This window comes from Eleginops maclovinus, chromosome 3 (assembly GCF_036324505.1).
Source record: "Eleginops maclovinus isolate JMC-PN-2008 ecotype Puerto Natales chromosome 3, JC_Emac_rtc_rv5, whole genome shotgun sequence".
NCBI classification, from domain to species: domain Eukaryota; kingdom Metazoa; phylum Chordata; class Actinopteri; order Perciformes; family Eleginopidae; genus Eleginops; species Eleginops maclovinus.
Window position 1 is genome coordinate 12,899,674 of NC_086351.1, and position 12,596 is coordinate 12,912,269.

Below are 12,596 nucleotides of genomic sequence, written 5' to 3' on the forward strand. Positions count from 1 at the left end.
AGATTGACAGCCTTAGGTTTGACCCTTTTGTGTCCATGAGGATTGTCCTCCCTCTGTAGTCTCTGAGGTAATGTCAGTGTTTCGTTACATTTGGAGCAGCAAGTGTAGCGCCGGCGATTCATGTTTTGCTGTTCATTCAGTATTGTCCCACAGCAGAACATGCCTAAGAGGGTCCCGGAGGACAAGATGAGCTCATTGTTGAAGTCTTAGCTGTGACTGCTTTTACAGCGGTTTAGCATTTCATGCTCTAAAATAGATCCTTTCACTGTATGGGAATGTCAGCCGCAACTATAGAGCTCTGTTTCTCTGATGCACCGCCGTGCTACAGGTGTAAAATAACCAGCTGATGTGACTTATATATTACAACTGCAATCTGACTGGTGTGCTGCTTCATTATTTTACTACATAAAGTATTTCTAATTGCAGTCATATTCTGACCATGATGATCCATATCTCTTTACTCATTGTGGTTAAGCTAATGTGTGGTTTTTAAACTAAACCATCATGGGTCTTTGAGGGTAATTGTTTCCCAAAGTGACTTTTTTTCTTTATGTCTCAAAAACATAATCATGACCACACACAAACATTTATAAGCTTTTTCGTCTTTATGGATAACACTCCACTGACCTCATTTGTTCCTTATCCCTTAACCCCAACCACCTTGAAACATGTGCCAGGGCTTTGTTACTGTAAGCCAGACCTGTGGCAGGCACGTTAGACATTGAGATGGCTCAGCGTAAGGCCTGTGCTGTGTTGAGGTTGTCCTGTGTAGATTTACAGCTTGAGGAGCTAGTGAATATTGGATGGGAGGCCCATCACTAAGCCTGACTGACACCCCGTCAGACTCTTTGTCCAGGACAGGGATGGAATTTCACTCCCTTGGAGGAGCAGAAATCACAGCCAGTAACCTAGACTTTGCTGTGCTTGCTTCACCTGATTTCACCTGTCATTAAAAACTCATCAGAGCATGAATGCAACAAAGTGGTAGTTTTAAAATGTAAGCCTCAGTTATTTTTCTGTGTGGCATATTATTTGAGGAATTTCACATGCAGTGCTTGTATGAGCTCAAACTGCAGAAGTATAACTTGTTTACTATGAAGGTGGAATCTTAACACATGAATAGGATGGGTAGATTCCCACGAGCAATCTGGACATTTTCACATCAGCAGGAAAATTAGTTTAGGAAACCCCTCTGCTGAGAAGCAGCGCTTCCACAGGAAGCCATTAGGGCCAACCAAAGGCTCCGAGCACAGTGTCTCTCCACAGGAACTTCCCACACACAGAACAAGCTGGACACTTCACAGGCTAGTGAAGTGACCTGATTGAGTGTTAGGGACACTAATGAAGATCAGAGGAAGGGTTACCTGTTGTCATGTTAAGCCACTTCAACTGTAGTCTTCAACAAGTTTGATTTCCCATGTCTTGTCTCGTATGTGCAAATGTTTATGCTTAGTTTTAAACATAATAATCTGAGAGAGTATTATAAAATGTTGTGCTAGTCAATTTATCATTCTTATTGAGTATGTGATCCATACAGGCATATACAGCTTTTAATCTTGACACACTTTATGGATCTCTAAGTATTATTGTTATGGTTAATATACAGTATCTCTATCTTAGACAAAATTCACCAAACAAAGTCAGTTTAACCTCATTTCCATTTGACTCTTTGGTTTTCTGATCGCACAGCGTGAGCATCCAATAAATTAGGATAACAAGTCATTTTCATTGCTCCACAATGTTTACTAAAGAGCTTTGAGGCTTGGAATCAATTAGGATTGGCTTTCCTCAAGTCCATTTACTTTAGGGTTGAGCACGGCCTGCAGCTGTGAAACCTGAGGACCTCTCTCTCTCTTTTTCTCTCTCCTCCTGCTCTGAGTCCCTAAACAAAGTCTTTGGGGAGCCGCACTGACACAAACCAGTGTTAAGTCTAGGCATAAGAAACCAGCCAGCAGAATTTAATGTCACGGCTATCATTAGCAGCGTCCAACACATTTGAATGCTTTCTGTTTTTCAATTATAAACATCTGGGGCTGAGTTGTGTCACAGTTAAATACGTTGGACATTAGTAGTCAACAATGTGAGATACAACATTCTGTGGAAACCTCACCCTTTAACTCGTAAGGGGAGATGTGCGGCTATGGGTGTTGGCACAAGGCATCAAACATTTTTTTATTTTCTATTCTGGCCCAGAAGAGGAACTCAGTCCAGTATTTTCCATTACATAGCACAATCAACCTGAATGCAGCTGGTGAGGAGTGATTACAGTACAGTTTTTGTAAAATATCTGATCATCAATTTACGATGATGTAATACTCAATCATTTATATCAATTTCAGTCGTGTATGAAGACAGGCACATTTTTAAAATAGTGACACTGTCTTTGATAGCTTAAATTTGTCTTTTTTAGGAGAAGTTTGTGTCATTCTGTTCCTGTTACAATGTGAGCTGAACTTTTTATTTTATTTCAAAGCAGTCCACCACAACTTCTTAAGGAGAACTCATCTTTTTTAAACTTAAATGTGTCTGTAATTTCCCACCCTGCTCATACTGTGCAATCTTTATTTGGTCACATCGGCTTGCAAAGCTCTGCAGGAAGTCAATTTGTGGTTATATTTCCCATGCTGCTTTAAATGCACAATATTTTTCACACCTCAGAGCCATCAGCCCTGTCACTTCCCCGTTTTTGCCTTTAAGAGAAGTAGCAGAAATAAATGTTCGTTTGCATGCATTCAAAACGGCGAGGTCTCATATAAAGCCCATATGTAGGCAGACACATTTAAACTTCCTGTGTTTTCTCAAGAAGATTTGCTGATATGCGGATTGATTATCAAGAATCACTGGGTAAATGATCTCATCGGATACAAATAGACTCTGTTTCATAGAATATTTTTCACTGATCACATTTAAATTCCTTTTGGCTTGATTATCATGTCCATTCAGCTAGATCTTACGTCTAACTTGAAAGTAAAACTATGAAAACATAAACTCATTGTTTGAATTGTCTATCAGATACAGTATGTTTTGGTCCTTACTTGATATTCAGTAATTATCTTACTTTTTAAAATAGACTTACATATTATACTTCTGCCGTTACGGAACAATTTCTAATGGTAGCTTATCGTATGTTGCTGGTAGCTTCTACGATCTCAGGATGCATTCCATATCAAATTTTTTGAGATTGCATAACACTTTTTTTCCCAAGCATGTGATAAAACAACTGTGCTGATTTCAACACCCATTGTACTAGCGCCAGAACAGAGAAAGTCTCCACACCTCTACAGAGAGTTATGGGCTTTCCGTGGACAAACTTTGACCTCACTTGAACTTCACAATTTAAACAAAACTTTCCTTATTATTGTTTATGATTAGATTGCATTCACAAAGTGGTGATAAGGAGGGAGGTCTGCTCTGAGAGCAGGAGTGCGGGACCTCTACAAAATGCCTGAGGTGCCCTCATGCTCTAACTTGACAAATGCCCTTCTCCATAGATAAATATGGGCGAAAGTAGGGCTTATGTAGGGTTAATGCACATGGAGTTGGAGCAGGCAGAGAGAAGGAAAGAACACATAAACAAAGGTACAGGAAAACAAAGGTATACAATGTAATCAATTACATAAAAGGAACAGGAGAAAAGCGAAGAGAGAGAATGCAGGATGTACATCTGACCTGAATTAAGATGAGCTCATTGTGTACTGCAGTGAGTTTAATAGTGCGTTTGTAGAGGAACGCCCAGACTCTGTTCCCTCTCATTCCAGCGGGGCTGTGTCATCCCTGCCCCGGGGCCACCACACATGCAGGCTCCTGCACAAGCAACTCACACACAGGGACATGCCTCACAGCTCTGGGGAGCGCAGGGATCACAACGCAGGGAAGTGTGGAAAAGGGGGTTCAGAGGTGGACAGAGGAGAGGAAGAAAGGGATCAGAGGTGGATGCAAGAGAGGAAGAGGGGGGATAGGAGGTAGATGGAGGAGAGGAAATTAAGGATCAGGAGGGTGGAGGAGAGAGGGAAGAGAGGCATCACATTTGAGGATATGGGTGTTCTAGGTCAGTCGGTCCTTCTCAGGGAAAGGAAAAGATAGATCATGTTAGGACGGAAGTATTAGTAAAGTGCAATCAGAAGAATGAAGGTGTGGGAAATAATTCTCTGAGATTATGAAAGGTAAATGAGGATGGAAACTGAAATAGATCAGACAGATGACGGTGGACGACTTAGGTTGGATGAGAGAAAGAGAAGTTAGTTAAGAAGGAGAGGGTGAAACAGGCTAATTGAACAGGCGAACAGGCAAAAATGAAGTATCAGTGAAAGTGAAAGGGGCCGTCTAGCCAAATGTTACAACATCAGTCAGGTGCTGCTGATAGATGCCAGGTTTACTTGTAACAAGATTCTGATTCATGCTGATAGGAATGTACTGACATGCTTTTTACTTTCGTTGAAAATAAAAGACAACCCATCTTAAATATCATATTTGGTGACTAAATACCACAAAACTAATTTGCTCCAGAGTTAAAACCACCGCCATTTCTCAACAGTGCTTTGACGGTGGCTAAATTCCGCTTGAGGCACCCTAATGTGAGGACACCCCATCCCAGATCCATCCCAGTGCAGCACCCTCCCAGCATCCATCCCTCCTTTAGCCCGCTAATAAAAGTCAGCCTGTGTCATAACCCATTAGGGCTGATTTATTTGATCAGATTCATATTATTTCCTCAGTCCAAACCCCATGGCACTCTCCTCCCACCAGTGATTAAAGGCAGTAAATCAGGGGCAGGTCCTGTGTAGTGTTTACTCAGAGAGCCAGGCAGCTGCAAGCTGTTTGAGGCCCTTGTTTCTCCCTCTGTTTACCTCTGTTCCCATGGCGACTGCACCACCGTCTCCCGAACGTCTGGAACTTGGCCCTGGGCTGTTTTGGTTACGTTCGAAAGTTTTTAGCTGCTGTGTATACCCGGAGCTCGCAGTGACTTCACTCAGCGAAGAGTGAGCGCAGAGATGTTGGACCAGTCGAAGAGGGAAAGAGAGGGAAAAGCATGAGGAGGAGAGGAGGGAGGGACGAAATCTGGGGTGGGCAGGCACAGGGTGGGGGAGGGCGAAAAGCCAAAAGCATTACATCATTGCTGGAGCAGAGTCAGAAAGGGAAGGATATGAGTCAGTGGACTCACTGCACCTCTCTCTCCCTCTCCTGCTCTTCTTGGACGACGGCCAAGCCCCCTGTGTTTAAAGTCTCCAGTGCTTGAGTTGGAGTTGGGACTGTGGGGATTGGAGCAGTAAAGCTTAGTGTGTGTGCAGACTGCAGGATTTGTAGGTTCGAGCAAGCAAATCCAAAGGGGCTTGAGTTGAGGTGTGGGCACTCTGAAGGGTCTAGTAGAGAGTTATAGAGGATTACCAGGACAATGAACCAAGGAGAAAACAAGAGAGGAAATAGCAGGATGACTTGGAGAAATACACTTTGAAACAAGAGATAAAAGCAAAAGAACGACTCAGGGAAAGAAGAAGGGTCTAGCAGTGATGTCATGGTGGAGTGTAGGTGGGGTGTAGGGGTGGTGTGGTGGTGGTTCTTGGGCGGGGATTGTGGAGGAGAGCCGGGCTGAGAGCGAGGCACTCAGTAATGTGAGAGTGCAGGGTCAGGACTGCAGAGTGTCTACCTGCTCTCCCCTGGGGCCCACAGCCCGGGCTATTATCAATCCCCTCAGTGGAGCCACAGCCTGTCATTATTCACTCACATGAATACACACACATGCACACATGCACACATGCACACACTGGAACATGGACTTATTCACATATATTAGGCCCAACATGAATCTGTTCAAATCTTTGTACACTCTGGTGCATAATGTGTGTCCATTGACAAACAGATGTAAACACAGAAGGCAATAATCAAAAAGAAGAAACACTTCAATTATTATAATGTATTTTTTGATAATGGACACACAGCATCACAAGCTACAGCCAACATTATGCAATTCAATAGAGTACTGTATGTGGATGCTAAGGGCTGCAGCTGACATTTGTTTTAGTTGGCAATGGAATTATTCAAATAATAGAAGAATGAAAATGAATAAAGAAAATAGTCTTCAGGCACTAAAGTAGAGCATTTATTTTAAAGCCATTATTTAGTCTGAAAAATTGGTTGAGAAAACTGGCCAGTATTGTCCAGGGCGCAATTGTAAAAATTTGAAAAATAATAAACAAAAAACGTTGACAATTGTGGAAATACGCTCTACAATGAAACAGGCAAAAAAAAAAAAGGTTCATAGTGGAGTTTTTCTGAAACGTCTGTATTTATTAGCAGGGTTAGCACAAAGCTTAGATAATCCCCAGAGGAAGTGCTGTCAGATTTTTACGCCCACTGGACAACCACGTTGTGTTTTGGTGTGTGTGGTGGTGAAGGACGCGGTGTTTGTCCTCCCCCTGCTCTGCTGCAGATGACAGGGGCATCAGTGCAACCTGTACAGGCTTCAAAGGAGCCTTTCTTCTCTAGGAAAGCTGGAGCCTGACCTGCAAAAACCAGCGACCTGCCTGTGCCTCTGACCTTTGCTGGTGATTGACTGTCACAATTAGTGCTGTGATGCATTGTGTGCATTGTTTTGTCTTATCTTAAATAAAGACGGAGACTTGTTGTGTGAAAGATGAAAGAGAATGTTTTTTTTTCTCTCACACACTATATATAAGTGGGCAAAGGACAGCTTTGTAATGTGTTTAATACTGGGTATCCGGTATTATCCAAAAATCAATTAGATATATTAAACGGTCGGTTTTTAAACCAAAACATTTCAACTTGTTAAAAAGACAGAGAAAGATGTTACAGCATAGGTTTTAAAGATGTGTTTGCGTAGTTTTTTTTTATACTGGTCCAAAATATCTTCCATAAAATCTCAGACAACATTTGCAGTGCAAAAAACCCTCATCAGGCAATCATCCTACTGAATACAAATCCAGCAAAACTGTTTTTTTTGTAGAAAATCAACAGCGTGTCACTGCCTCTGCCTTGTGACTGTTATTTCATCGTGGATGCTGGCAGTTTAAACGCAGAGGGAAACTGTGTTGATGTAGCACGCAGCTACACTGCATACCTCGTTGTACTTTCATGACTTTTCCCATGTGGAAATGTTTGGATTCGCAGTGTTGCTCGGATGTCATACGTGCTGTTAAATGAGTGTGATTGTGATAAATTGGGATGTTAGACAGGAATGACACACGGTCGGGATGGTAATGGTCCTGTGTGTATGTGGAGCAATCTAAAATGTCTGGAGCGTAAATGCACATATTAAGGTCTGGAAAAATACAGGTATTTATTCAGGTGGGGCAGCGTTTGCTCTGGTGCTCCCCCCCACTCCATTTGGCCATCACTCTTTCACTACTCACTACTATGTTAATCCAGGCTATGATGTGATCAATTGATTATATTAACCCGCTCAACACAGCTAACCTGTTTGCACTAACTCCAAATGCTTAAGGAAATGGAGCTTTATTGACTGGCCTTCGTCCTGAATACTGATAACTGGATGCTTATTGATTATGTGATACAGGTTATTTAAGTATCAAATGCTGTTTCTCTAAGCTAGGGACTGACGGATAACTGTGTGCACGTGGGTGGTGCAACTCCCTGCAGCTGGGAATCAGTGTTCTTACATCAGGGATTTGAAAGCAGTTGTATAAATGATGTCATTATGTTCTTGGATGGCCGCAGCCCTGAGTCGTGACTGTGACAAGACTGCTGTCAATAGTTTAAGTCAAGCCACGGCCTCATCTGTAAATGTGATTTATTAATGTGGCTGTGTGTGTGGATAGGCCTGTTGGTCCGCACACGCTTTTGTGGTCAGCAAGGGGGAATTTCCCCCGCCCCACAGGGCTCCCACTGCCAAGCAGTTTCTAAAAAGTGACTCTTGTCATGCAGGTCTCATGGTCTTTTTGACAAATATTATTCATTAATCATCGCCATCATCCCTATTCATTGTAATACATGAAACGTGCTTGTTTAAAGTGCATCCAAAAATTGCCAGATGCCTCAGCTTTCAACTGCCGAATGAATACGCAGCCACACACTCTGCTTTCCATTATGTCTTTAAAGTTGGACAAACGAGTAGAAAATAAAAAAGAACTTCAGGAATCATTTGCAAAGAGATGGATCAGTTGTCAAATGAATAACTGTGGGAAATGATTTTAAGGTTAAAGCTGTTTGTTAACGTTTGTTGATATGTAAAAAAAAAACATAGCATTATAAATAGATTGGGATTAGAATTAACTTAATCAGACTTTATTCTGTAGTTTGTAAACCGATGTTCTCAACTCCTCCTGTTTGGACAGATTATCATTACTGAATGAGTATAACACGAATATTTACATAAAATATTTCTGGGTAGTATTTTTATATGAATTCATAAGTTACTTATAACTATATATATATACATATATATACTATGTAATATAATTTATTAATGAAATATATATATTGTTTTCCTTTTTACTCTCAAGACTATGGAAGAGGATTAGGGCCACATGAAGAAAATGTTTTGGTGAACATTTCTTTTTTCGTTCTGACTTTTTTCTCAGAACAAAACTAAAGGAAATTCTACCCAAAAGAAATTGAGAATGTGAACCTTGAATTACAAAGGATAATCAACCTGTGTACCACATCTGATATGGTTACAGCCAAATTGAGCAGTCTTTATATGTTTACACAACAGCTATGGCTGACAGTGGAAGTTAAAACTAACACCATGGTTTTGATGTTGCTATATGATAAAGAATAGCGGTAACATCAGTTATCTATAACAGTGTGAAACCCGAAGTTCCCTGAATGTCTCTCTGTTTGTGTCTTCTCAGGCCTGTCCCTGGCTCTCTGTCCTCATTGCTGCACCTACGAAACAGACAGAGACAGCCTCTGCCTGCCTCTATGCCGGGAACTCTGCCAGACCCCACCATGCCGGGCTCCTCCGCCGTGTTGATGCCTGTGAGTACAACAACGGGTTCACTCACACAAGCAGCAGCAGAGTCACTTACTCATATGTGACGACAGTGTGAATTCAGACCGTATATAAACTATGTATTCCTTTTGGATGTTTTCACTCCCCATTAAAATGATTTATAAGGAAGTTATATCCTGTAAAAAGGAAGAAGTCTACCTCTGAGTTTAGAATATAGACTTTTTTTTGTAATTAATCCAGCAAGACAAAAGCCACATTGGGAAGCTAGGAATGATAACAACCCGAAGAAAGCTCCTCGTATCAGGATTCTAATGATACAACATATGTTCTCATTGTAACACAAGACAGCCTCTGTTTATGGTATGGAAAAAAAAAACCTCCCATGTTTATTAAATTAAGAGCTAAGCGATTTTGGGGAAGATTGACGGTTCAGGAAAGGGGTGCAGGTTTGGGTGATATTTTTACACAAAACACACTTAGTGCAATTAAGGCTGTGTGTCAGGTTCTAGGCCTGAGTCTCTGCGGACGAGGGGGGGGGGAAGAGCGTGGGTCAGGCAAAGGGGGGTGGAGAGGGGCCATTCCCAGTGGAGACCATCACACCACCCAGAGTTCAGCAGCTGGGAGGCCACAGCAGCTCAGACACACACACACATACACACCCACACACACACACACACACACACACACACACACACACACACACACACACACACACACACACACACACACACACACACACACACACACACACACCCACACACCCACAGATTTTCTTCTTCCCTGCGTGTTCTGCTCACATCATCGCCCTGCGCAAGTGACCTCTGACCCCTGTCAGCTTAACCAGCTGATTTCCTCACATTCAGGACTCAGCTGTGACACATGACAACCCTGACCAGGGTCACTATGATGCAGGCAGTAACACACACACGGTTTCTAATCCGTTCATGCAAACTAGCTCACACCTACTTACATCTCGTTTAGTGTATTAACACACCCTGCACCAAGAGGAGCTGGGGTTTGATGTGTCAGTCTGAACGCCTCTCCACACACTATTATCAGAAACACACACACCCCTGTTGCACAGGCTTCCTGTGTTAAGTCCCTCCGTGCTGGCTTCCTGTTTTGGGTCAGCTCCAGTTATCATCACACAGAGCTGTGCACAGGGCAGCCTGTCATGTGAAATCAGGCTCTCATACTCTCTCGTCTCATCATCCCTCAGCTTACTATGCACAACAATGATGTCTCTTGGTTTAAATGCTCTTTTGTAAAATGAGTGATAGCATCTTGTTAAAGGATAAAAATAGTGTAAATCATAGCTTGAGTCATCTTGTAAAAATTGTTGTTTGCATTGGAAGAACTATTCTCCAGTACGTATTATGACGTTATCATGCTGTTGTAATCTTCAGATGGAGAGACAAATGTCTATGGGCTCCAATATGATGGGTATGCAAGGACCCGCCCACAACAACTCCTGCTCTTCCACTCACATTCCCTCAATGCACTCAGAAGCCAAACTGGTGAGTATACGCATGTATTCACATGAACACGTACACATTTATGCACACAAACACAAGCACACACTCAAACTCAAAGTGTTGCAACTTTCTTTTCCACTTGGCTGTGCCAGCAAAGCTGTGCTCGTAGGTCTGTGTGGATTTCATCATTTGGGGTGTAATCAAAGCTGTGTCTGAACCTGCCAGTGCAGCACTGGAGACTCTGGCTGGAATAAAGGGCCCTTTATGTGGTTGTGGCTGCGCTGCCCACCGACTGCCTGATGTATATCTTAATGTACAGAACATGTTCTGTAGGTCCTGCAACTTGTTAGCACTAGTTTAACACAGCAAGGAAAAAATCGAATGACCTCATCCTTCACAAAGCAGGCAGTTAGAGCGGTGGGAACGAGAATAAGAGAGTGAAGACTGACTGACGAAGAAGCCGAAGAGAAAAGAAACCTTCCACTCTGTTTTACTTTGCATGTTGGCCCTGCTAATACATTGTGCGTCTGAGTAATGTAAAATGCATAACCAGTATCACCCTAGGTGATATGAACTAATTAATACTATAGCAACGTGACCACCAGCCAACCTTTGTTTTCAAAATAAATATTTTTTAAAATGGTTAAGACATTAAGATATAACAGAAAGGGTCATGATCTGGATATCATAAAAATCACAAACCATGATGGAAAACATTGGCCGCTCTTTGTGTTTGGAAAGGTTCACTGATAGCGGACTCTCCTGCACAGAAACATCTTGTGGAGAGAGGGAGAGAGGGAGAGAGAGAGAGAGAGAGAGAGAGAGAGAGAGAGAGAGAGAGAGAGAGAGAGAGAGACAGGGAGAGAGAGAGGTAGCAGAGGTCATTAGAAGAGTTATTACTCTGATAGAGGAGAGCGGGAGCATTCCCAGGGCATTTAATTCTCCCTCTTCCTCCTGCTCTCTCAAGATTGATCGTCTTTGTAGTCTTTTGAATCTCTTCAACTGTTCCTATGGTAACACGCTGGGGTAACACAATATTAGTGTATTAGGCTTATCTCTCCCCTGGCCGTCATCCAGACACATCTTGCTCTTTTTTCCCCCACCCCTATCTGTGTAATTGAATTGTAAATGCTCTGTTAGGCCTCCCATAAACATATGCAGTCACTAAATGGCTACAGGCCCCTCGACCATACAACTTTCTGGTTAGTTGGCCATTCAGACGTGAAGCACAGCAACCAATTGTGGATCAATTGAGATTGTGCTCCCTGATGTCTGAACGAAACTGATGGAATTCAATGATTGTGGACAGAAAGTGAGAGACTAATTGTGTTATCAGGGTGCGATCTCCAGCGCGGGTTTCATAAGCAGAGACGGGGTCTCTAATGTCTGTAATATCCGCGCTTGGCCACGTCGATAAATACGGCCCTGCTATCGGATAACCGGGCCATGATCAGGCCCATGTGTCCCCTGCGACGTTCTCAATCCGGCTCTAATCGCATTACCCCGACCATGTTGACTTTCCGCCAATGGGAAATCTCCGCACTGTAACCCCACACCCCCGAGGCACGGACCTGGTTGCTCTCTTTCTGCTCAACGTTTACATTGTGAGAGCGAAGAAGGGGATTGAGTGGGACTTTGATAGACATGAAGGAAATAGATAGACAGGCGGAGTGAGCAAGGGAGTTGAAAGGAGAGAGACGGTGTCGATATTCTGATACACCAAACTGTGTGAGAGTGAAAATTGGAAGAATTATGAGTGAGTTGTGTAAAAGGACTTCATGCTCAGCCTTGTTTACTCAGCCCCTCTGCATGTGTGCATGCATGTATTCACACATGTGTGTGCTTGTTTGATATTTTGTGGTCACTGGAGTCCTCGGTAGCAGAATTAACCCTCCCCTGCCAGAGAAAGCATGCCCAGAACCCGGGCTAATGAAGCCTAATTGATTTTGTGGTGAGCCAGAGCAGCAGGGAGGCCTGTCTCTGGTGTAAATAGTTAATGAGCCGAAGGACTGCTGTGGCCCCTTGGGGACTCATATCTCGCTCTAAGCTCTCTGTTTGTGCTCTCTGGGCCAAAGACTGTATCTGCATCAGTGCCCATCTTTGTTCTCTTCTATCTCTGATTTTCCCCTTAAGTGCCGTCGTTTAAAGTGAACAGCGAAGCCGACTTATGTTTTTCCTTTTTTGCTTTTAGC

The 12,596-nt window shown here is 42.8% G+C and overlaps 1 protein-coding gene across 4 annotated transcripts in view; it reads left to right on the forward strand.

Annotated features, from left to right (window-relative positions):
- Positions 1-12,596, forward strand: part of creb5b (cAMP responsive element binding protein 5b) — a 42,787-nt gene that overhangs the window by 15,086 nt on the left and 15,105 nt on the right. For all 4 annotated transcript variants that reach the window (XM_063878988.1, XM_063878987.1, XM_063878985.1 and 1 more), the window contains 2 exons: positions 8,829-8,955; positions 10,336-10,446. In XM_063878988.1, coding sequence (XP_063735058.1) covers positions 8,829-8,955; positions 10,336-10,446 — 238 coding nt within the window. The remainder of the gene's footprint in view (positions 1-8,828; positions 8,956-10,335; positions 10,447-12,596) is intronic.